This window comes from Anarrhichthys ocellatus, unplaced genomic scaffold, assembly GCF_004355925.1.
Source record: "Anarrhichthys ocellatus isolate YVR2014 unplaced genomic scaffold, GSC_Weel_1.0 scaffold4, whole genome shotgun sequence".
In the NCBI taxonomy this organism is placed as follows: domain Eukaryota; kingdom Metazoa; phylum Chordata; class Actinopteri; order Perciformes; family Anarhichadidae; genus Anarrhichthys; species Anarrhichthys ocellatus.
The window spans coordinates 12,180,804-12,206,830 of record NW_022280034.1 but is presented as its reverse complement, the minus strand read 5'-3'; the positions used below and the strand labels follow the sequence as shown (position 1 = coordinate 12,206,830).

Sequence of the window (26,027 nt, the reverse complement as noted above, 5' to 3'; positions counted from 1 at the left end):
AATATTCAAATTGTTGATGCTGAGGGTTCAGCGACATCGACTAATGTTATGATGACCTCTCATAATTGCACACCACAAGAAGTGATGTTTTGAAAGAAAACATGCTTCAAACTTTACTTGTCTGTGGCGAGACCAATGAAATGGAGGACGGCGTGTGTCTTTGTGTGTGTGTTGTGGCGTGTGTGTGTGTGTGTGTGTGTGTGAAAGCTGTATGTGAAGGTATCGATGCATGACATAACATAAGGGGAAAAGAGACGTGAGAGATCTGTCCAAGACAAGTATGGCAGTCAGTGTTGTGATTGGCACACACGTTTTTCTGTGATTGTGTGTGCGAGTGTGTGTGTGTGTGTGTGTCCGTGTGTGTGTGTAGGCTACTTCCTTGGTAATGATAGCCCTCAGTCTCTCACCAGGCGGCCGGTCTACTCCTCTAAACCTCATGGTCTTTGCCAACCCCCAGAGCCCAGAGAATAAGGCCTGCAGCTGGGCCTCAACCAACATTCATAAATAATGCACGACAACAAACACAGACAACTCATGCTCATAACAAGCAAGCATGCACATGCAGCTAGTACACCACATGCTGTACAAGAACAGATAGTGTCACACATTGTTTACATCAGACTGTGTATAGAGGAGTGAGCGTGATCTAGCAGGATGATCGCTCCATCTAGAGGTCAGTTTGAGGAACATCAGTTCCTCTACTTGTCTAAAAGTATTTAATCCAGAAAATTTGTCCCTTATATTTTGGTATTAAGTTATTATTACTGATATGGTAGCATTTTACTGTTCTAGTCAGTGGAGGTAGAGCTAATTTTAAAGGAACAGGAACTTTAACAATTTAACATGGTGTTGCATTCAACCTGGGTAGTTTAATCTCTAACAATGCATCATGTTTCATAAATTCATCATATGTTTGGAATGTAAAATTTTAATGTATAAAGACACTATAGCTGTCAGATAAATGTAATATAGTAAAAAGTTTATTATACTTCTCTTTGAATGGTTTTGAACTAGAAGTATAAAGCAACACGAAATAGAAAGGTACAGTACGTACCTTCACTGAAAATAAATCATAAAAGACAATACAAAAATATATTAAATTATTATTTATTGTTTGTTTCTCATCAATATCCTGTAACAATGGAGCAGTCATCAAAATGTTTTGCATTTGTCCACTAAACTCCTGACTGAGTGAGTTTTTCAAAGTAAAATGCAAATGTAGAAAAGTTCTAAAGTTCAAAAGAATCTTAAAATAAACATACAAAACAGATACTAAAAGAGCAGACTGACTGAAATGTGAGCTTCTCCAGTGCATAGATAATACGGTTACATTTAACCTGAGGAAGTACTGTAAATGGGAGTAAATTATACCAGCAATAGCATGTACAATTAAACATAATTAGTGAAACACATAGCAGACATTTTTTATTTCTTAATAAGATTATGTGCATCTACTGATTTGATTCAGATTGAGAAAATCATAATCATGAAGTTAAAATGTATTTAAGTATGAGGTATTTGAGGAATGATTTTTTGTTTTGTAAAGGAATATTTGCAGAGGTAAAGTCCGGTCACTTTGTCACAGGCTGGTCAAAGATTCTTCAGTGGACAGGATGTCCCTCTCAGGCCTTTTCCCCCGTCCACGTCACCCACTGACCCAACCCGTTCACTGGTCCTGGACTGAGCGGCAGTTGCCGCAGCTGGAGTAGAAACTCATACCTCGCTCTTCACTGCTTGTCCTTACCTGGGACAGAGACAAAAGAGATGCAATAATGGTCAGTGGACAGATTGGAAAAGAGCTACAAATGTGTTAGTTACAGGCACAAATACAGTAATGGAAAGTATCTAAATACATTTACTTATGTTTTATTTATTATTTACAATTTCACATCAAAAACACACGCTTCTAAAATATCATGTAGCGGTCATTGACAAAAACTCTACATTTTAACCTGTTTTCAATGCAATCAATACATCTTTTTTTTCAAGAACTGAAAAACTTGTTTTTCATAATTCTGGTGCAACACTTTGTTATATTGTGATAATAATCCTAAAATATATTGCAGCATATATGAAAGAGGCCATTCGGCATAGGGAGTATTCTTACTTTTGTTACTTTAAGTACATTAAGCACAATACTTTTGCATTTTTACTTAATAAGAAAGCTGTTGAATGACAGACTTTTACTTGTAATGGAGTATTTTTACATATTGTAATACTACAGGATCTGAATACTCCTTCCTTTAGGAGATCTCTCTGCAGAGACAACGTCCTACTTTACTTGAGTGAATCTACAGACCTCGCTGTGGAGGGATCTCATTATTATTTTTTACTTTTGGCAGAAAATGCTACTCAATCACCTTCTTCAGTCAGGTGCCTGTGTCTCACTCACGTCTGTGGTCATTTTACCTTTGTTTGGGACAAACTTGAGTGAGTGACTGAATATTCAAAAGCGTGAGACTCCTTCCTCTGGGCCGTCATTTACAAACTCATGGCCGAGCCCGTTGCCACACTTGCCGCACAGAACCTGCGTTCACAAAACAAAGTCACATCATCCTCCTGCCTCACATCCTGTTTGATGTGTGTGAAATGATGCAGCAGCAGAAAAACAAAGAGGAATCAGAACACTGTGACCTTGAAGGCAGTGAGACTCTCCATCATCTTGGTGACACTGTCCTCTCTGACGGTGTCAGTGAAGGCCGGCCACGGAGACGAGTGGGCGAACTTGGACCGACTGGAGAACAGCGGATGGTTACACTGGGAGCAGACATACATACCTGCAGGGGACAGTTACTTTTAAAAGTCATTACATTTGTTTGTCATAATAGGGCAATGGGTCCAAAGGTAAAACTTAGGGGGTCACTAGATAATTAAAAATAAATTAAAACCAAAACATTTGAACAATTTTATTTTTCTGTAAAACAAAATTCTTTGGCCGACCAGCCGAAAACTTGTGTCAACACAAAAGAGAAGGCCAGATGGCTTTTTAAAAAAGGGGTCACAAGCCATGGTTGTAATCACTGCAATAGTGATTTACTTAAATATACCACAACTGTGCACGTTTATTTCACTACAAAATAAAATGATATTACTGATGTGTTTTACCATAGTTATTAACAGCAGATTTATTATTATTATTTTACTTTCTTCTCTTTGAATTTACAAATTTGACATACAATGGAAAATAAATAAATACATTTGACAAATTCTGTGACACCACGTGCCCTTCCTCTCTACTCATCACTGCGATATTACAATTGAATAATACTTCTCCATTTAAAGCCGTCCATTTGAAGCCAAACCTTGGCCGAACCTCTATAATCCAGGCTAAAGGAAGGTTACATCACATCACTGCTTACTAAACAGACACAGTCTGCTCACCTGGTTTAAAATGATCTTTGTAGGCCTCGCCGCCAAAAAACCGACAGAAAGACATGCTGCAGTGTCTGCAGCTGAAGGCTAAGCAACTCGTAATCTGGTTCAGTCTTTATTCTAACGGCAGTGACAGGTGACCGGACGCTCTCCTGTTTTTCCTCCTCTCGTGCGAAGTGATCCAGGATGGAGATTTAACGGGAGCTCCTCCCACTGCAGCTGCCTGTATCGACACTAGATGGCAGTGTGTGACAACAGGAGCGCACGTGCATTTTAATGGCCCCCTTGTACACATTCCCGTTACAACTTGAATTATTTACTGTTATGATCATTAAAATGATCTAAATTGACAGATTATTTAAAACCACAACACATGGCTCACTTATTTGAAAGCTGAGGTTGATGATATAAGAGTCAGAGATCATATTGCCGGCTGCCACACCAAAGCGGGTCGGTGTAGTAAAGGGGCGCCAACAGCCCCACACTAATTTAACCTTAATTTTGATCTCAACTACACACCTGCAAAATTTTGCGACTGAATCGTGCCCGGTGACGCAACCGTTTGTTAGAATCTGCCCACAGACAGACATAAAAACACCTGGTAAAGTACTGTGGTAGTTTCCCGCTACAGTGGGTGTCTCCAGGACAACATTTTCCCATGATGATGCACACACAGACTCAAAAAAATACCAGCGTCATTCCAAACACTTACGCTGTGAGTGAAGAAGATGCAGAATCACAGACACGGACAACCTAACAAATAATGTGAATTTATTTTAGTTAGCAGTTGCCATCTCAGAGAAATCTTGTCAACGTCATCAGTGTCCGGCAGGTACCAAGAGCATAACTGTCAAAACACTTTTAGATGTATTTTATAAATGAGACACAGACTTCAATCATGAAAATAAATCTATTTTTCTTAGTGGAAACAGGCAGAGTAATCAGAAATTGTATTTCTGTCCATTGCAGGTTTGCATCCATCATTCATACTTGCAGTAGTGCTTCAGTGCCTCTGGCAGCTCCAGCCAGTCAATGGCCATCCTGTGGACAATGTGCTTCTGGATGGCTTTCCTACACAATGTCTGCAAGGACGAGACTGATGCAACAGAGAAAGAAGGCAAAAGACACAAACAGCTTGTGGATGAGCAGAATCACAGTAGTGAGGACAAATTAAAGAGAATTGATGAAGAAAGATGCATTAAAAGTATGGATGGATTACTGAATGGGTCCCTGGGCCAGAGCCTTATATACAGATGTAGAAGTGTGATGAATAGTTATTATAATCATAACGTTTATTGTAAAGCAACTAACGGATACAAAATGGCCACAAAGAGACTCAAAACCCCATAGCACTCAAAAAGACTACAAAGAGATGCAAAACAACTTCAAAGAGACACAAAATAACCACAAAGTGACTCAAAGAGAAAGAGGCGCAAAATGACTACAAATAACATCTCTGTGTCGTTTTTGTGTCTGTGAGTGCTGAACCACCTGCGAAATGTTACACAGTAACATGTCTGTGCCCGGGGGCCCTTTGTTTTACAATTAAATGATGATTGATGAACAGTATTAATGTAACACTCACATCCATACTCCACCTGGACGATTCGGACACACTTGGTGGCAGCAAAGACGTCCACCACAGCATGGAGAGGCTCGATGGAGGGAATCCCCTTTGCGGACGCTCCCATGTCCTCACCATTGATGACAATGTGCATATCAGCCAGGTCCTGCCCTTTGGCCACATATAGTACTCCTATCCGGCTGCGTCTGGCTGTGGGAGGCAGCGCGTTGGTCTTATACAAGTCATCCAAAATGTGGCTGTAGCGTCCGGGCCTGCTCCGACCCACCAGCTTGTCCATGGGGATTCGAACATCCTCAATGTACAAGTGAGAGTCAGTGAAGAAAGCCTTTGGTTTGGTGTTGTCTCCCTCAGCGCCTCCAGCTCCATCGCCAGCCTCCCCTCGTCCGAGCCTCCGGCCCCCAGCCAGTCCTCCGTCTCCAGCCTCTTGACCCCCCGCTCCAGGATCCTCTATGATCTTGTTGTGGTTGCGAGTGATGGCGAAGACCCAGCTGTCGCCTGAGTCTGTCAGGTCCGGGATGGAGTATTCAGGTACCACGTCTAAGCTCCCGGGGTCCCTGGCAGTCAGGCCGACTCGGAGGTGGCCGCACCAGCCCAGCTCCTTATCCTCGATCTCTATTAGAAAAATCTCCCCGGGCTTCAGAGGTTGTTTGCTGAAACACACTCCATTGGCAAAGCTCTCCACACGTGTGGCCTGGGTTCCCGAGAAGTCCAGTCTGACATTTGATCCATGTATCGGGTGGAATTCCATGAACTGGTCAGGGGAGGGCTGCATTTTGAGTTGGGCCGCTGTCCAAAAAAACCTCAAGAAACAGAGACAGACTTACTGAAACTTGCGAATCAAACAGCTTTGCAGTGGTTTCGGACTATTGCCGGCAAACACATGGTCATCGTCGAGGAACAGCGACCTGCACAGACACAAGACCAGATCCCAGCTCTGCTTATCTGTGGGCCACTCAGGGAAGCTTCTGGTGGAGGGCTATTTTTGAACTACATATGTCAACAGATGGCAAGGTATGTGTGATGTGTGTGTGTGTGTGTGTGTGTGTGCGCGTGTGTCTGTGTGCATGTGTTGTGGGGGTTGGCCAACATGCACATGCCCTCACTCTCACTAGACATGCACAAAGATTGAAGAGGGGTTAGCGGGAGCAACAAAGCCCTCCGGGCTCCGGCACTCATTCACTTTCACAAACCCATCATGAAACCATATGGCATGGAGATATGTTGAACAGCAGGCCTTTCATAGGCTGCACTCTAAATATAGTCACGCCCCGCGAATACAGTCTGGATTTTATTCTTATGTAAAGCAGAAATTAAATTAAAATACCAGGATGTAGAGAGCTGTGGAGATTTATTACGATAATGGAATTATAGCATAAGAATATGAAGAATAATTATATTTCAAAAGGGATACCATAGATACTTCTTTATATTCATTATATATGACTGAGAGTAAAGGCTCCTGTGCACGGTGTCACTCCCTGCAGATTTAGTTCATATAATTTCAGTTGAAAGCTATCAGGTATTTCTATCGAGTCGTATTAATTATACAGTATGATAATTAGGAGCTACCCCGCTACAACCCTCAGTGGTTACATAACAGGTCTAATATGAAGTAATTTGCAGTGTGCTGATAAGAAAGAATTTCTCATTTTCATTACAGTATATTTAACATTGACGATTATCCCAAAGTTTGATATCTCATTTTGCAACCAAATATTCAGTATATTACCACATTTTCCATCTAAGGGCAATATATGCTCAACAAAACCCTAAAATATTGGAGTTAACGCGTGATCAAAACATGGAATAGCTTCAGCTCCTTCAACAAGAGGGTCTGTTAGTTGTGTCCCTGCAACATCCGAGAATGCTCCCTGGTTCTGCATGTCTGTTACGCATCCTCAGCGTTCTTTATCAATATGCAGGTGTCAGAATGGAAGACATGCAAGTAAAGAACGGATGCTGCAGAACCTCCAGGGTGTTGATGTGCTGGTCTGCATCCAGCTGCGGCATCTTATTGATCAGATCTACTTATAAGTCCAGCACATCATAGTCCATCCTCCGGGATACAGCGCTGCAGCTACCAGGTCCAGAGACCACATGTCCACGGCCTCATTAAATGGAATATGTAGCATGAGCTGTGGTGCTCTGTACCAGGTGGTCTCTACACAGACACCAGGCTGAACAGCAGACACAGGACGAGTCAGGACAAAGTCAGTGTGACTTTCAGTGGCTGCTGCTGGCGGTCCGGAACGTTGTCAAGGTCAGCATGTACAATTCGGCATGGACCTCTGGTAGGCCAGAGCTGTGGCCTAATGATGACATGTGATTGATCTGGCATGGGAAGACCCTGCTTGTTTCTGTCCTCCATGTTATCGTACAGGCTTTGATCCAGGAGTCCGAGGTTGAGGCACATATGATCTATATGTCATATGAAAGACAAAGACATTCCACTTCACGTTGTTGCATAGTTTCTGGATCCAGATATCGCAGCCGTCAGTCAGTGTGAAACCTCTACGTATTTCAACCCTTTTTTCTTTTACTGTATATTGCTTGTCTGGAGCTTTCCCTGTGTGGATTTAGAACATTATAAAACATTAAAAGTCCATGTCGAATTTCACAATTGCAAATGAAAAGCAACTTGTTTCCCATGTTGGGGCCCTGGGTGCTTAGATCCTGCTTAAACATAAATAAATAACTGTATTAGTATAAAGACATGAACTAAATATAATCATACAAAGGCAACAGATTATTAAATAAAAATGTTGGGGTCTTGGGTGATACTTTCATGCATGCAGCCAGCCAGGCTATTCAGGAGCACCTCCTCCAGTCACTGATGGATGGGGGTTATTGTCTCTCACCCCAGCTGCAGCCTGCACACCACTCGGCCGTTCTTCACATTGTCATTTCGGCTTCTGGTGTGTTTTTATGTAGGCCAAGATGGAAGGAGGGAAGAAGAGGGAGAGAGATGGGGGGTAAATTATTATATCCCCTTCTTTCTTTCTTTATTGTCACGAGACTATTTCCACCTTTTTGCCATATTACACAAAAGTAATAGTAATAATTTGGTACTTTAATTTTGCATGTGTGCTCCATTAGAACATGACACTAACCCTCAAGCTGAACTTTAGCTGCCACCGTGTTTTATATAATTAGACAGCACTTACACTATGGATGCAGAGTAGTGTGGGTGAGTTTTGTGTTTGCGCGTCTGTTGGGGCTGCAGGACTGTTAATCTGGATTATCATGCAGCTCGGCCATGCTTTTCATAATCTGTTTGGTGAGCTGTGATTCTCGGCAGCGCATGACACATCTGGATGCAGGCAGTCGGTGAAGGGGAGGTATGTGTTTGTGACTGCGCGAGAGAGAGAGAGAGAGAGAGAGAGAGAGAGAGAGAGAGAGAGAGAGAGAGAGAGAGAGAGAGAGAGAGAGAGACTCCTCACTCCGCGGTCCTTGCGCACACAATTGGAGAGGGAACCAGCAGGCGACAACCCAGACCGGTGGGTTTAGAATTTTTTGTGTAAGTATATTTTATTCCTCATCTCCATTTATGTTGTCATTCTTTTTTCCCCCCTTGCAAAACATCATCAGCGCTGCACAAATTCCCAATTATTTAAAAAACAAGACTAGGAGTCAGCAGGAATATGTGTTGCCTGCATGGGTCTCATACCGGAGAGTGCGCACTGATGGCGTTTTGCAGCATTTTCTCAGTAACTTGAACTTCTTCTGTCATGTCTACATGTCACACTTGTGTTGTGCATTGTTAGTCATCCAGAAAGAGAAAGAGCGCAGCTCTGGGGGTCAGTTTGAAAGTGTTACACTGAATTCTGTGACCTGAATTTTAGCGCAAGGCCACGTGTTGTTTTGTTTGCGTTTTTATTTTGTAATATGACCTTACTGAATTTGGATTGGGAATTTTGTTTTCAGATCTGTTTCAGCCCAGACTTTACCCGTTACATTATAACGTCCTAGAGCCCATGTGTCATATTTTAATTGCATGTTTTATTTGATTAACAATCCAAAACTCAGTTTACTCAGCTTTCTCTCATATATGGAAAAAAACAAAAACAGCAAATTCTCACATTTGAGAAGTTAGGACCAGACAAAGTTTGCCACTTTTTGACATTCTTATATGTCCACTATGTAAACATGTGACTATGTGGACATATGTGCACTATTTGAAAAAGTGAAAACTTTCAACCCATTGGTTAAAATATATTTTCAAACTCACTATGTACAGAAGAATCTGCATCTGACCTCAAGCATGCAAGAGCACTGATAGCAATCGGTACTCTGAAGGATTGTGATGTTACTAATAGCTACAATCAACACTGGGTCAGGGAGATGAGCTAGTTTGGAAACACACCTGACCAAATGTTGCTTTAGCCCATAATCCGGCTGTGTGATTTGTCCGATTTCACAGTAAAACCCTGCATTAATGTTAATCTGAGATTGTTACTGTTCGTGTCTGATCAGCGGGTGCATGGCAACACATGCACACACAAACCTTCACAGACACACACACACACACACACACACAAACACACACACAGAGTTACAGATACGTATACTGTTCGGCTGATGCTTTCACTGATTGAGATTGTAAAGGTTTGATCAAACACGTTGCACTCAGAGCAGATGTGTGCTGTGTTTCGTGCTACATTTGTCACATGATCACTCTGTAATTCACCCGCAGCCTTATGGAGCGTGTTAACAGCTCTTACATTAGAGTTTATCATTAAGCATTGCATGCTGCTGGTTAAGGGACCAGAAATGACTCCCCACAAATAGAATATGCTTGAAGTCCTGAAATCAAGCAGATATTAAAAGAAAAATACTTGCATGTAGAATGTTTACAGTACTGCACTCTCTTCCTTCTGCTCTTGCCTTTCTTTGGTTGTCCTTGTCCAAGTTTTACTCAGTATTCTGTGACCTGTGATAGGTAAACCAAAAATCCAACGGACAGAATTGGGGGAGTGACCAGCAATCACGCAACCACTTTGCAACATATTAGGGATTTTTTGTTGGGTATCGTTAAATTAAGAATTCTGCTAATATTTTTTTTTTTTAAAGGACCAATAATCTATGCATACCATACATTAACTTCTATTGAAGTGTGGCTATATGACGCATGTATTACTTAACGTAAATTGGAACCCTTCATTTTTATAATGCTAGCATTGTGGCTCTATCGAATACATTTTGCACACACATTTATGGTCCCCAGAGGATTAAACCCACTGACTTTTCCTCTAGCGCAATGGAGTTACTACCGAATGGATACCCATGAAATCTATTTTTTTGTCATCAAGATGGAGCATCTTATACACTAATTTGTCTTATTAGCAAAAACTAATGACATTCCCATCAGCCCAAGTTTAACTTTATGTTAAGTGCTAATTAGCAATGGTTAGCATGCTAGCACGCTAAACTAAGATGGTGATCATGCAGTATTGTCCCTGCTAAACATCAAAATGTTGACATTGTCGTTGTGAGTATGTTAGCATATACTGATGTTAGCATTGAGCTCAAAGCAGCATACATACTGTAATTACAGCCTCACAGAAGTGTTAGCATTGGCTGCAGACTCTTGGTCTTATTTGATATTGTGCAGTCAAAGCAACATGTTTTAGTTTAAAGCTCTCTCCACAGCGGATAGTGTAACACCCAGGGCCAAAAGATGTGCCTTAACTTGTTGATTCGGTCCTTCCATTTATTTCATATCCAGTTACAATGAGGTTATGCAAAAATGATGACTTAGCTGCAAACAAACGGATGAGTGAAAAATAATACAGCAGCAACTTGGAGTCCAAATACAGCTTCCAAACTAGCTTGACAATTTGGCAACATCAGCCAGTCCTGTTATAGTGTTCTACAATTAGCTTGGACACAACATTGTTAGCTTAACAGTGGTTTAGCCTGCCTGATGTGCGTGTAAGCGCACGTGTTTGTTTTCTGGCACTTTGCAGCAGGTCCTGGTCTCCCTTCCCACTCTGAAAAGCTGTGATGAAGGTCTAATGCCGCCTGGCTGCATGTGTGTCTATAAGGTTTATCTCCCCACTGCCCATTTTTGGTGAGAGCAGATTAGTCAGAATCCACCAGCTGCTATGGAATTGGTTGAAATCGTGCCACACAGCGCTGTAATACAGTTACGTAAATGCGACCAGGCAGAGGTAGGGCTTGACTTGCAAGAGCAGGGCACTTGACCCAGAGATACGGCGAGTGAAAGGGTCCCCACTGGGCCTGCCGTTTCCTAGCTTGTGTCCAGTGATGCAGAGCTGCTCTTTTTTCCCACAAAATGACAGCTGATAACACACACGCCTCTCTGTTCTGTGTTGGCCTTAGCATCATTTTGACAAGTCAGTAGGTGGTGGCTGGATAATGTGTTTCAAAAGCCACATGAGGTAGATGAGGCAGGGTACATTTAAACTCCCCTCACTATTCATTTCAGAGTTACATAAGTAAGTTTTTAAACAGCTCGAGAAGACACCAGAGGGAGGGTTGTGACTCGGCTGACAGTTAGCTCTCTAGGGGGTGAGGCTGGAAGACACTGGAGTTGTTTCCTTTGGGAGATGGCATGCTGAATACTACTCCAGAGAATAAGTGGGGTAAAGCCTTTTTTACCCTATGACGTATGTGTCTTTGTTCGGCTATAACAATTTTGACAAAGCCAGAAATAAATTCTCTTTGTTTTGTCCTGCATCGCTGTCCTTCATCACTACTCAAACAATGCTTTTTCTAATTCATCTTCATGTGCACAAAAAGCACAGAAATAGAATGAATTCTGTGTAGACAGCCAATCAGCCCCAAAAGACATTAGATCCAAACCTGAGCTGCCCTAGTTTGTGCAACATTTGTCTGTCTTGTCTATTTTTGTATACATCTAAAACCCATTCAGTATGTGGAGCGACAGCTATGGGAGAGGTGCTTATTTGAATCGAAAGTCTTCAGATTACTGCGTGACATTCTCACATTAATGCAGAGTTGGCACATGTAAGCAGTTTCTGTGGAAATGACGCACAAGTGTAGAAAAGATGCCCTTCCCTTCTGTCCATGGCTCATTCCCTCACTGCTTTTATTTGTTCTGCCTCCGAGGCTTAATAATGGAGCTGACCGGGGTTCTTTATTTATTCTTTTTCACTGACTCCTAGGTGCCTTGGCTGTGCGATGTAAAGTCAAGAAATGGCGGAGAGTGGAACAAATGGGGAGAGAAGAAGCAAGGATGAAGGGAGAAGAGGTGTCAGACCTCTCCAGGAGCCCCACAGCCCGGCTCTTGGCCTCTCCCCCGTCGCTGGGACCAAGAGGCATCTCCCCCGGGAGATTGTGATCCAGCTGACTGGGACAGAGGGAGAATGGGACAGTCTGGATGACAGTGAGCTCATCTTCTCCCTCGACCACGATGACGACTACCCCTCCATCTCTCTCTCCAAGGAGAGGCAGACTTCTGTTGAGGATGACAGAAAGTTGCAGTCCCAAGCTTTCCACGTCCCTCTTTCCCCTTCAGACCCTGGCTCTCTGGGCAACTGCTCCGCCACCGGTTCCAGCTTCCTCTCCCCAGGAACTTCTTCGCCTACCCACCGACCCCTTGCAAGCTTGGTCAAGTCTCTCTCCACAGAGCTGGAGCTCAAAGAAAGCTCCACTCTCAGACCCAAGCCCATCATCAGCCTCGTGAAGTCGATCTCCACAGAGATCTCCCGTTCAGAGCCAGAGGTGTCGCAGTCAAAGTCAGACTCCCGCCTCAACCTCCACATGTGGAAGCAGCTCACCCAGCCAAAAAACCGCAGCAATGGGGACTCTCGCACTGCACCCCCTTCTCCTAGCTCACACTCCCCGTGCGGAGAGGGTATGAGAGGGGGCTTCTTCAAAATGGAGCTGGAGGACACCAAGAGGAAGCTCTCAGAGGCCGTGCACGAGCCTTTTAGCAACATGTTCAGTAAGATCATGAGAGAGGAGGGCGCTGGCAGCCCCAGACACCAGTGTAAAAGCCAGGGTGCTCACCAGGTCAGCTCCAGAGGTTTGGGGCGTGAAAGTAGCACGGACACAGTTCTCTCTGAGTCTCCTGTGAGGAACACTAGAAAAACAGAGGCTGATGTTTTGCCTGTGTTTGACTGGCATTCTGTTAGACATCCTGGGAGAGGCACGGGTGGCCCCTGTCCTGTGCATCACAACAGACAACATCACAGGGATGAGGAGCTGGAAATATGTACAGACGGTGACGTGATGCAGGTATTGGCTGTGGAGACTCACGGGCCAGAGAGGAGATCACCTACCATGGCAGCACCTCTGGTTAGGACTTCTGACCTTTCTCAACCCCCTCATCCTCTGCCACACATGAGTTTATTCTGTGTGGCAGTGCTGTCCTATGGCTACTTCATCCTCCCTCTCAGTCCATACTTCTCTGGCCTGGCTCTGGGATTAGCACTGGGCTTCTTACTGGGACTGCTGCTCATCAGGATGGGCTCCCACAGGTCTCGCTGCTCAGCTCCCCCACACAGATCAGCACAGACTCTGTTGGGAGAGGAGATTCTGTCAGGTGGCGCTGTCAGCACTGAGCCTGACGCCCTCAAGGTAAATCTGATGAGTCATTAAGGAGGAAAGTGTCACATTTTTGTTGTCACCTTATTTTCAGCCACCGCTGTCTCGATCCAATACTAACACCTTCTCATCATGCCTTCCATCAAACACCTGAGCACTTTTCATTCCATTTCATTGTTCCACCCAGGCCTTGTTGTATAACAGTTGGCTTTTTGGGAAATACATTTATTCGCTTTCTTGCCGAGAATTAGATTAGAAGATTGATACCACTCTCATGTATGTCTGTCCAGTGTGAAGCTACAGCCAGTTAGCTTAGCTTAGCACAAAGAAACCAAACTCAGTGAAAGTTTCTGCCATCGGAAATTCACTTTAAAAAGCATGTTCACTCCAATTACAGTAACAAGAATACATGTAGTTATTTTTCACACGTGTTGATTTGTTGTCAAGTCACTTAAGCACCTCTGTTGACTGTCTCCTTCACAGACTAAAGCTTCTCCAAGTGGCACGTAACTACATACGATTCCCAGAGTGCAATTAAAAGCTTCAATTAAAAAAATCCTATCAGAGCTGCAGCGGTAATTACTGTTCTGCTCCAGCTTCCACCTAGACGCTGTCAGCTCCTGAGGCCATTAGTGGAGGATATAGGCAGGAGGAAGCTGTAATTTGTCAGGGCGCGAGGCAGTTGTGGGTTGGAGAGCGGTGGCGGTAGTTGGGAATCGGGGGTTTACTGTCACAGTGTCGAGATAATTCCCTTGTTTGGTCATTAGCAGTTTGGTTTCAGTCCGACGGCTGTTGAGATGTGAAAGGTATAACTGCAGTATTTGTGAGGTTTCTGGTAATGAGACGACAGACAGTCATGGAGAGAACAGAGTTTGATTGCGGGACACGAGGTCAAAGACTGAATAAATAAAGTACAAATACAATTTTAGTATGAATAATACATTGTTTAGTAGTTAATTGGAGCATCAAGCTCCTGAAGGGGATCATATCGCTGCATTCAGTTCACATTCAGCCATCCTAATGAACACTTATATCAGACTGAGCAAGGTCTTTTCCTAAAGCATCTTCATTTTTTTAATTATACAGTATTTTAAGGCCAGAAAATGTACACAAAAAATGCTTTTATGTCTATCAAAACTGTAGAGTTTTGTTCAAGCATCAAGTAAGTTCACTTACTTGCAGAGATTTAGATGAGAAGATGGATTTCACTCCCGTATTCCAATGCTACCTATGTAGCTAAGGCCAGGAGACGATTAGCTTAGCTTAGCATGAAGACTGGAAGCAGTTATCTTGACTCTGTCCAAAGATCAAAAATACACCTGCCAGCACCTCTGAAGCTCACTTATCAACAACATTCTTTAATTTTAGACAAACATCTGATGACAGTTTTTCTTGACAGTCACTGCGCCACGCTGTCATTCCCCAATAATAGTTCTAACACGTAACTTTGTTTGACTTAGCTGATTAGCTTAGCAAAAAAGCAAATGACAATGTGCTAAAGTGGCTAAAACAAGAATATCTCATGATTTTCTCTGAGTTCAGTTCACTTGGATCATCTGTAACATAAATTCTCTGGTTGGTCAAGTTTGTTGACAACAGCATGAAGCCAGAAAGCAAGCATTGCCTGGGAGGCCTAATCAAGAGCAAACTATTTTTTGTTATGTTCCATGCATATTCTCATGTACTGACATTATCATGGATGACTAATCCTGTCTCGGCTTGCAGACTCGCTGTCTGCGCTGCATTTCTTCCACAACTAATTTGTCCATGTTGAAAATCATTTGTGTTGAAATCCACAGAGAAGAATGTATCCTGTTTGATACTTGTGCCAACAAAAATACACACTTAATCACATTTATCCTTTCTGCTGTTTACTTCACTTTTAGGCTGATTACAAGCATCATAACATGACTTTCAAGATTGGAACAATTCCAGATCCCACGTTTATTACTCACTTGAAACTGTGAATGGTGTTGATTGCAGTCGCACTTTTTTGCCTTTTCAGGGCTGGATGAATGAGATACACGATTACGACCCAGAAACTTACCATCCAGCTCTGACTCACTCCGTGTTTGCCGCCCTGGAGGGCTCCTGTCTTCGTCTGGACTCCCCGCGCAACAACATCAGCCGCAGGGCCACGTACGACGAGAGAGTCCACGAGGCCGCCTTCATCAAGTCACGCTCCTTTCAGCTTGCAAAGAGCAAAGTATGATGACTAAGTCACTTTTTTTATGGCAATTTTTGTCTTTTTTATGTATGTATCTGAGGCTGTTGTATCTTTTTTTTAATGGATTAAACAAAGGAAAGTGAAGGCCTGACATATTTTGGTATTGTGGTGATGTTACCGTATATAGGGCAGAGTCTCAAAAGACCAACTTTGTGATAGCGTTCACTTTCCAATTAATGAATGCATAGGATTTTTACTAATTAATGCATTGATGTTGGAATGCCTGAGGGGAAATAAACAAAGATGGAGAAAAGCATAAATTGAAATAAAGTTTTATTTGGCAAGAAATGGTTGAATCTTCAACAGAATGAATGAATAATGCATAGATGAGACATCTGACTGCACCACCCATTTCTTTTACTTTGACACAACAAAACTCTGCCGCTGTTCCCCAAAGGTATTCTTGCTACCATCTGTGTTGGCTCGGAAGAGGATGTGGAATCCAAAGTATCCTATCTGCATCCACCTGGCGGGGGGATCAAACTCCCAGGAGGATGAAGGAGGAAAGTCGGAGGAGAGTCGGGGAGAGGAGCCAGGAGCTGAAATGGCCAGTCCACTACAGAGTTCCTCCAAACACGTCCGTGACCTTCCCACCGCTCTTTACCTCTTCGGATGCACAGGAAGAGAGAAAGAAGAGTGGTTTCGTCACTTCCTGTTTGCATCCATGGATACAGAGGGGGAAAAGGAGAGGGACAGACAGACGCCTGGCAGATGTGCGTCCAGATCGGGTATGAGAAACGTCAATAATGCATTAGAGAAGAGAGGGCTTCCAGATAAGGCATCTATACAAATGCTATACGTATATGTGTGGATTATGGATTACTTACATGCTCCAATTCTTTGCATTTCAAAGCCAATCCCTTTCGAGGGAACACAGAGATCTCACAGTTGTTTGGTGACATGACAGGGCAAGGCATCAGAAAAAAACTGCTTTGTTTTTACTGTGTTTTGAAGAAAAGTAGGAATATATAAAACCCTACCCATTTGCAGTTTATATTCTAATACAAATCAGTCTTTTGGTCTGTCATCAGTCACAAGTCCTTTTGGGAAATATAGTTGTTTTCTTCTCTCTTTTTTTTGGCAGAGTAAGATGGGAACATTGATACAATTCGTGTGTCTTTGCATTGAACCAGAGCCAGCAGGCGGTCAGCTTAGCTTAGCATAAAGACTGGAAATGGGGGGAAACAGCTAGCCTGGTTCTGGCCAAAGCAAAAAGCTGATGTGGTACATTTTTCAAAATGTAAACTTCCGCACTAATTCCATAATTCAATCAATATAGACATGTTATACTTACAACTCTTCACATTAAAAGCCTTTAAAATGAAAATTAAAACTTCATTCAAAGTAGAAGTAGTAACATCGGTCGGTGAAAAGGCAAAGTGGAACACCTTACGTGACTCTTGCCGTACTGGAAATGGACATTTTTGTGAATGATCATTATAACCGCATATGTATTGATTTCCAAATGCTGCCTGTATTGTCCCAGGTGACCCAGCAGTGGCACAGAGCGTTGCTGCCCCAGGCACAGTGGGCAGCGGTGACGTCGACGCCCCCTTAACATCTCCAGTCACCTGCGTCCCTGCAACTCCTGTCATTCAGACCTCCAGTAGCACCAGGGGCCTCTCCCTGCTGGACTACCCCAGCTACATGACTCGTCTCCTGGCCACAGAGGAGGTGACCCCCCTCTCTAGTCCTGGAGCCAGCAGCACAGATACAAGTCCCACTATCAAAGGAAATGTAAGTCGTGCTTGCAGATAAAATTAGGTGAAGCAAATGAAGTGAGGCTGTAGGGATATTCCAAAGCTGGACAGTTTGCATGTGCAGACAGTAAAGTGTGACCAGTATAAAATAGCATTGCTGCATTTCTAGCTCTAAATTGTACTAAACCTGCACTTTTCTTGTCCTTGGCTAGCTCTTACTCTTTTCTTTTTTTTGTTACAGTGTACCTGTGATCTAGCTGAGCAGCCTGGGACGAGCGAGACTGCTTGGGCTAACGCTCTAATTGGTCGAATCTTCTGGGACTTCCTGCGGGAGAAGCACTGGGCCGACGTGGTGTCCCGCAAGATCCAGAAGAAGCTGAGCAAAATCAGAGTGCGGGCAGTTTTATATTAAATGTTGCTGTGTTAATTTTAAGTCACGGAGAGGGCTAACAATTAATGTAAAGCATTTTATATTATTTTTATTTGACAGCTGCCTTATTTTATGAACGAGCTGACTCTGACTGAGTTGGATATGGGCTGCTCTATGCCGCAAATCACCACTACCTCCAGACCAGAGGTCAACCACAGAGGTGAGTACAGACTGGAGATCAAACACTGCAACGAAAACATGCCCAATATGCAAACACACGCAAAAGATGAGTGAGGAGATGACTTGTTGCTCATGTGGTTACAGCTGAGTATTGCAGCGCATCAGATCAGATGCTGTTATCCTGTTGTAATGTCACAGGAGAGCCATTACGCCAGGGCCTTCAACATTTAGAGCATATTGGCTTGTGTGTGTGTGCGTGTGTTTTAAAATCAGGCAATCTGGCAGGCAACACTCCTAATGACGAGAGGAAAGTGTGTCAGCATGCCCCGACCCCATGGTTTTGACCTCCACTCCAATTCGTTTTCTCCTAAAGGGGATTTATAAATCCGTCGTAATTTGTTTCAAATTGAATTTCAAGGCTTGATAATCACTGTAAAAGCTGTTTTAATCTGCCCACCATGCAGTGTGTGTGTGTGTGTGTGTGATTTCTGTCTTGATTTTGGTGGTCTGGCGTTGACCTCTTCCTGCTGCCCCCTGCAGGCCTGTGGGTGGAGCTGCAGCTGGTCTACACCGGTGCCCTGCAGATGACCCTGCAGACAAAATTCAACCTGTCCAAGCTGGGTAAAGAGGGCGGTCAGGATGCGGACTGCACGACTGAAACCGGTAGCCAACGGTCAGCACTACGCACGCTATGCACACACACACACACACACACATACACACACACACACACGACGTACCTGCCCTTTCTGAATAGTTGTTTGTATTTGTTGCTTTTTGTCTGTTGCCAGTTCTTCTAAACCTCCTTTTGTGTATAAAATAATGTGATATTATCATTTATGGTAGTAATAGCAGCGGCCAATGCTAGCATCAGTCTCGTTGACTGATAGGGGTGAGCGCTATGGATAAAGTGTTTTGTCATTTTATATTGATTTATATATCATATATTCATTTTTATATTAAAAAAATGGAAGCAGCATAGGCAGATACATATCCTGACTTTTAGTCCTTGCTGTAGTATTAGGCTTCATGGGCTCTGAAGTCACCAATCCCCATCATGCAACTCAATAGCTTGCTGTAGGTATACCTTCCCACCTGATGTCATCAAAAGCGGTATTTTCTCAGACTTTAGGATGCTCCAACCAAAACTCAAGGAAGATGTCCTACAGCTGTAGTTCTACTGGTGATGAGTAAGCTGCCCTTTGTGGAGTGCCCCTTTAAAAAAAAAAGTATCAAAACCTCAGCGTTTCACATGGTGTCATCATATTCACAGGCCAAGTAGCAGGGGTGATCGCCCCCCTGACAGTAAACCCTGTATTTTCATCCCTATCATATAGCACATACCTACACGCCTCTCTTTCTATCCCTTTATCCCTCTGATCTATAGAGCTCCACATTACATTGATCAGCGTAGACCTGCCTGTCATAGACCTGCAGTGGTGGGGATTACAGTCCAGGCAGAGCTTTGCATTAGCTGTCTGTGGTGCATCTGAAGCTTTACACAACTTTTGTTAATCTTTTCAAGCCCCAGACACCCAAATTGCAGTACATGAATCTGTCCATATAGTCTACGTAGTTCAATTTTGCCTTTTTATGCGGAAAAAGTCTGTAGTACTGATGCTTACATGCACATCACAATTTTGCCATTCGCCCGTCCCTAACTTGTCCGTGCATCTTCTCCTCCGAGCTGCAGGCCCATCTTCAGCCTGTTGGCGGACAGTGATGAGGAGTCCTCCAGCGCTGGTTCATCTGATGAGGAAGAGCTGCTTGTCTCTGAGCCTCAGGCTCCAGTGGGGGAGAAAGGATCCACACCAGCTCCTGATGGGTAAATGCTGATATATAAAGTAGTGTGTATCAGACAGGAATACTGCCTAGTGTACGTGTTTCCTTATTACAAACGACTGTATATTACAATACTAAGTACTAATATGACTTTTTGCGTTTAATGTCAAAAAGAAGATGTTGAAAGTGGGTTACGTTAATTAAAGAACATCACATGATTCTTGAATTCAAAAGACTTTTACATAAACAGCTACTTAAAAGGGGAGAAATTGTAACTTTTAGTGAGTAACACCTTTAAGTGTTACCTCTGCCCTTCTGTGTTGTGAATGCTCACTTTTCTACAGCAGAAACTAGCACTCATATCACACTCCAGATGGCTGTCGCTTTCCTTTTCATTTACATTCCAGACTCTCATTTCTCCTCTAATTCTGACTTTAGCATCTGAATACTAAATCTCATCTCCTCCCCTCTCCTCTCCTCTCCTCTCCTCTCCTCTCCTCTCTTCTCTTCTAATCCTGTTTTACAGGACAGGGGGAGGAAAGACTGGAAGGAAGATTTTGAGATTTGTGGACAAAATCACTAAATCCAAGTACTTCCAGAAGGCGACAGAGAACGAGTTTATTAAGAAGAAGTTTATGGAGATGTCCAACACGCCCCTGCTGCTCACTGTGGAGGTGCAAGAGCTGTCAGGGACTCTGGTCGTCAACATCCCGCCGCCCCCAACAGACAGGATATGGTAAATACTGAGGCTTAACTCACAGTTTCTCTTGTTTGGGCGGCAGTTTGCATGTTTTCTGTCGCTTTACTTGTGTTTAAGTAAAAAATGTGCTGTTCGTCTTGTGCAGGGAAATTAAATTACTTGTGAAGTTTTTCAAATTATTTCAGAATTTTCCATCAAATAATTGCTCTTTTGAAAACACAAACTCAGTTTGAGACATATTTGCTGGACATTTTAAAGTGTGCTCTCTGGTGGACAAACTATATATGACTGTTCCTAAATGACCTCATACCCAGTTTGGCATTTCTCTACTGCAATTTCTCGCTAATTATCGGCTGACAATCCACACCGATACAGATGTATAAGCTGAGCAAAGATTGGCATTGAGACATCGAGATTGCCTTCCTTATTTCAATATATATATATATGTATATAATTTTTACATAAATTGCACTCTCTGTCACCAATTCCTGCATGTCATAAAACGCACTACAGCTTCAGAAATGATGGGAATTCAAAAACAAATTGCTTCATGTTAAGCGGCATGTTGTGTTTGTGACTGTTTGTGGTGTGACTCACTTTTCGCACCTCACCTCCTGCCAAAAGAACATTTATTTATTCTATCAGTCTATTCTAGTTGAGTGCTAGGACTGTTTAGAGCACGGAGACAACACATGAACGAAAAACAGCAGTTCAATATAGACGTGATAGATATACTGTTATGATCTCCTCTATAGGTACAGCTTCTGCGTGCCCCCCAAGCTGGATCTGCATGTCCGTCCCAAACTAGGGGAGAGGGAGGTGACTTTCTGTCATGTCACCGAGTGGATTGAAAAGAAACTGCAGGACGAGTTCCAGGTAAAAAAACAAAAAAAAACAACGACTCCCACAGTGCTGTCATCTTCTCAGCTTTCCTCACGATCATGTTTTTTTCTTTCTCCAGAAAGTGTTTGTACTGCCAAACATGGATGACATCTACTTACCCCTGATGCACTCTGGGGTGGACAGCCCTCAAGCCTCCCAGCACCTGGCCACTCAGTCCCAACGGTCCCATAGCTCCTCCACAGAGTCCATAGAGAGGATCCCACCTGAGATCTCTGGGGCAGAGTCTGACTAGTGCCTCGTGTTGATGATCAAAGGACAACTGGACCCTGCTGTGTAGGGATGACGAATGAGAATCACCAACTCAAATCAACTCTTGTGTTTATGTCTGAACCAGATGTTTCTGAAGGTCCGATGATTAGCGCTGCAGGTGTTTGTGTGGCTGATGGAGAGTCGCAGGTTTTTTTGTATCAGATTGCTGTACAAACGACTACAAGTGATACCTTTAACAAATGTTTACATATGAGTGATCCCCATGAGATTTTTACTGCTTCGATGTTTACAGCTCAATGTTGCTTTGGATATAAGATGATGAAATAAAACCCTGAAAAACACCTGCCAGTTTTATTTCCCTCCATGGCACAGAGGGAATGTGAAATGTTCATGAGAGACAAAAATAACCAAACACACGTCCTCTATAAATCTTAAATTTCCCTATGACCTCTTTTACAGCAAAGATGACATTTTTTGTCCTTTTTTTAAAAGACCTTGATGCAGCACCTGCATATACTTAATTTAATGCCTCCATAATAAATAAATAAAACAGTTAAACATAACATTGATGTATATTAAAAGCCAATAATGTTGTTTGTTCATTTTCCAATGGATGCCAAAGGCAAAGCCCTGCGTGTCAGCTTCTGGACTGACACTGTTTCCTTCGTGAGTTATATTTATTCATATGGCAGATCTCCAAAAACGCTTAATCATTTCAAATTATCCTGAAACCACACACCCTAAAACACATTCTTCACTAGATCCTTATTAGGATGAAGTAGATCAACACATGTATTAATAAACAATAACCATCATGAACAAGGCATTACAATAATTAATACAGAGCACAGCATGTAATCTATCATCAGACTCTAGAAAACAGAAACCCATGTATTTTTGGTGCAGTAGGCCTACCCTCTTCATTTTACAAATTGTGTCCTTGATATTTACTTCCGTTAAGAAATATGTTCATCTTGAAAATCAGCTGGTTGAATTGCTGCTGGTGTGTAATAACTTCTGCATTACTATGGACAAATGTATAGTTTGGAGAGCTCCTCTGAAGTAGCCCTTGAATCTCTCAGGTTTTGCTTTGAGCTAATCGGAGATGAAAAGATCAAAGATGCTCTATAACGTTCTGAACTGAGGTGGGACTACACTAAGCGAATGACTTGCAACTGCATGCCAGAGGAGCTTGTGTTTTGGACAGAGCCTGAGGACGGGTTTCTTCATTGCGCCGGTCACTGCTGGACTGAGGGTTCGTAAATATCTGTTCCTGACAGTTTGTTGAGTTCCAGGGGACAGTGAGTACATACAACTTTTTCAAATTAGCTGTAACAAGCGTGCCGACATTGTAGTACCACGAACCAAATTATAAAAGCCTGGGTGTTATTTAGGTTTATTTTCTTTGGGTCATCAAGACATTTAAGGGGTGAGAATTTGAATGATTCTTTGATAACTATTCTTTGTTATTGCATTCAATCGTTGCGGTTTGATATACAGTATATTATTTATAATAATGTGATAATGTGGTCAAATAAGAGCTATAGTGGTTAAATATGAACGCATGGAGGGTTTTAAGCCCACGGTGACAGTACAGCAAATATGTTACTGTAGACTCCTATCCAATCTTAATTTCAAATTTTAGTCATGCTCACCCATTGACCTCCCATACGAAAGGATTATCAGATATAAAGTTAAGAGTATGCAATGGTAATTCTGTAAAACAATTCAGAATTAAGTGGTTGGGATACATTGGATTTTAGATGACCAAAGCTAGGCCATAATTATGACCCAACATCAGTGCCAATAGCATCAAACTCAGTCGTAACAAGTAAGATGGAGAAAAAGACTGACACCTGCAGGCATATGCAGGCCACAAGGCAGAGCTTACTCCCCTGCAAACACTCTGGGCTTCTTCAACACTTGAAAAGTCATGGCTTTGACCTCTGCTTCAATGCTTCGGAAACACGTCTCATTGGCTCAGGATTTATCCAAATACAACCATCTGAACCCTGAGATAAAAGATGGGAGCAAACGCAGTAGAAGATAATGGTAACAAATGCTCATTGAAAAGAAGAACATGCAAGCAAATCAACAACACCGAAGTCAAGATGGAAAGCAAAGAATTCAACTCAACTGTTCGACAAAAGCACATCAGAACGTAGTGGAAAAACAGCCTGTTTAAAATGCAAAGTATTGATGCGTGAAATGAAATCACATGAGGAAATAGGTGAGATAATGTGTGGGAGGGTGTGTATGTGTGTGTCTACGTGTCGCTCTGTGGGACACTGTTGAGTAATTTGCGGCACGGTTCATTAGACAGGCCCTAGGACTGTGTTTGAGTGTCTAATGATATTGCTGCAGCGAATGTAATTATTCCACAGTGAATATAGTCTACATGAAGTCATTGACACCATCATCATCGACTATTTTAAAATGTTTCACGATGCTGGTATAGTATGAGTATAGCGCGGTCCTTCGAGTTGAACGAAACTAAGCTGCACCGTAACCAAATATGTATTGATCATGTGTTAGAGACTCCTCGGCTCTCATTGGTTGTTTTCCTTTGGGCTCCGTGGAATCTTGCAAAGGCAATTAGGAGCAACAAAGGGAGGCAGAGGAACCTATCTTTTTCACAGATTTTCTATCTCATGTACTTTTGTCAGGATAAAGTGACAGTTTGAGCAAATGTGACAAAGTTATTATTAGTTTCCAACTGCAGCTTTCAACTGTTGAACATGCCTTCAACATTAGAGGGCAGCACCAGTTCATCATTTAGGTGGGACTTCTACAGCACTGCTGTACCTGCCAACATCACATGCCTATGACTGACAACCACCTTGCTCTCAGTCTTAAATCGTATGTTTTTTCAAGTTTATTTCAATCCAACACACACATGCCTATGTGTCCATTAAATGTATCACCGTGTTGAGTTTGCCCACAAAGAAATCCCTTCTTAAATCATTTTCAAGGTAAGTAAGTGATGATGACAAAAGTGCTGAATTCACTTGAATAGAACAGAGTCATCGTTAATGTTATTTTAACATTTGTATCTATATCTATAACCTACAAGGTGTAAGTCATTTTAGTAGTGGGGCATCTTTTTAAGATTTCTTTTATCCAATATTGTTCTCAATCGAACTTCCACAATGGTAAAATCTCATTTTCCGCACGGTGGCTCTTTAACATCTGAACACAGAATTTTGAATCGTATATATACTTTCTGTAGAAATATTCACTTTTCCTGTGTTTATGGACATCATGTGCTTTACTTCTCCTCAGATATCATTTCACATTAAAAGAAAAAGAACTTTGCACCAAATATAAACGTTGGGAATGTTTGTGGTCACATAAAAGTGATGTCAGTATACAGTGTGATCTGTGAGTGACAACATCACTGACATTACTTACTGACTGAAAGTACGTGCCACTTCCTGACGATTCTCGGTGACTGTAACAAGCACACACACACACACACACACACACACACACACACACTTGTATAACAAAGAACTGGTTTGGTGATTGTAAAAAGTTTGCCCTCACTCTAATTAGAGGGTGTCTCTTCTCATCAGCAGCACATTTCTGATTCACCACTCATCACAGCCTTCCCTGTGTGTCTCACAGTAAAACAATAATTAATTTCTTCATGACGATAACGTCTCTTAAAGTAAACAGAGGAGTTTCCTTGATTAGTGTTCTCAATAATGCCCCTTAACTATTTACTTTATCTGTGTGGCACTTGAATGAGAATAAAAGTCGTATTTATTGTCATATTTAAAAAGAAAAAAGATTGCCATCATTTATTTAGTAAACAGAAGATCATAAAATACCTATGCCTTGGAAGTGACGTCATGCTTTCTTCTTCCTCCTATCTTCTACCTGATACTCCCTTTGCTCAGCAGTCTGGTCTGCTGCTAAATGATGCGTGCTTAAATAACAGTACAGCACTTTGGATTTAGCTGCCATAGCAAGCTAAAGTTTAATAGTTTTAAGATGAAATAATATTAGTTGTGCCCGACCTACTAAGGCTGTAAAAGTCACAACAAAAGAACAAAAGGGTTTTGCTTTTGCTTAATTGGCCTTTATTTATGCGTCTTAGACCATTAGGCCACCATAGGTTTCAAAAATAAAACAAAAATAACCATCTTTAGTAAATGCGACTGTAAACATTTCCCCTCATGTCTAAAGCAGCATTTATCTACTTTTTGTGGAATTACTTTGTTGAACAGAGACCATGCACGATATTTTCAATGGTATAGGCCTTTTTCAATGAAGACATTTTGACATGTCCCAGTGTGAAAGCACAGATTTAAATAATGAAATGAATGATGGCTGAAATCCATTTTGCTCCTCCACTTGAATAGAACAGAGTCATCGTTAATGTTATTTTAACCCTTGTGCTTAATAACAATACCTATAGCCTGTAAGGTTTTTTAGTGGTGGGGCATCTTTTTAAGATTTCT

At 42.3% G+C, this 26,027-nt stretch overlaps 3 protein-coding genes across 6 annotated transcripts; 1 reads left to right on the top strand and 2 right to left on the bottom strand.

The window, feature by feature from the left end:
* Positions 1-1,093: 1,093 nt before the first annotated feature.
* LOC116380691 (methionine-R-sulfoxide reductase B1-A) lies at positions 1,094-3,637 on the bottom strand. 3 transcript variants are annotated; one of them, XM_075447353.1, is made up of 4 exons: positions 3,382-3,633; positions 2,635-2,777; positions 2,410-2,527; positions 1,094-1,744 (listed from the first exon to the last, which is right to left on the bottom strand). In XM_075447353.1, exons 1-4 carry the CDS (start codon positions 3,434-3,436, stop codon positions 1,728-1,730), a joined length of 333 nt encoding a protein of 110 aa, XP_075303468.1. In that variant the 5' UTR covers positions 3,437-3,633; the 3' UTR covers positions 1,094-1,727. The 3 variants fall into 3 exon arrangements, with proteins under 3 accessions (XP_075303468.1, XP_075303467.1, XP_075303466.1); XM_075447352.1 differs by having other exon boundaries at positions 2,361-2,527; positions 3,382-3,463; XM_075447351.1 differs by having other exon boundaries at positions 1,094-2,527; positions 3,382-3,637.
* neurl2 (neuralized E3 ubiquitin protein ligase 2) lies at positions 2,725-5,913 on the bottom strand. Of its 2 annotated transcripts, XM_031842572.1 has the most exons (3): positions 4,958-5,913; positions 4,363-4,468; positions 2,725-2,777 (listed from the first exon to the last, which is right to left on the bottom strand). In XM_031842572.1, the coding sequence occupies exons 1-3, from the start codon at positions 5,727-5,729 to the stop codon at positions 2,753-2,755; spliced, it is 903 nt and encodes a 300-aa protein (XP_031698432.1). In that variant the 5' UTR covers positions 5,730-5,913; the 3' UTR covers positions 2,725-2,752. The 2 variants fall into 2 exon arrangements, with proteins under 2 accessions (XP_031698432.1, XP_031698440.1); XM_031842580.1 differs by lacking the exon at positions 2,725-2,777 and having other exon boundaries at positions 4,343-4,468.
* Positions 5,914-8,426: 2,513 nt separating this feature from the next.
* On the top strand, positions 8,427-21,888 carry tex2l (testis expressed 2, like). Its single transcript, XM_031842244.1, has 12 exons — positions 8,427-8,474; positions 12,106-13,522; positions 15,495-15,695; positions 16,114-16,444; positions 17,203-17,453; positions 17,658-17,807; positions 17,907-18,006; positions 18,507-18,639; positions 19,660-19,791; positions 20,275-20,484; positions 21,204-21,324; positions 21,410-21,888. Exons 2-12 carry the CDS (start codon positions 12,137-12,139, stop codon positions 21,581-21,583), a joined length of 3,189 nt encoding a protein of 1,062 aa, XP_031698104.1. The 5' UTR covers positions 8,427-8,474; positions 12,106-12,136; the 3' UTR covers positions 21,584-21,888.
* Positions 21,889-26,027: the final 4,139 nt, after the last annotated feature.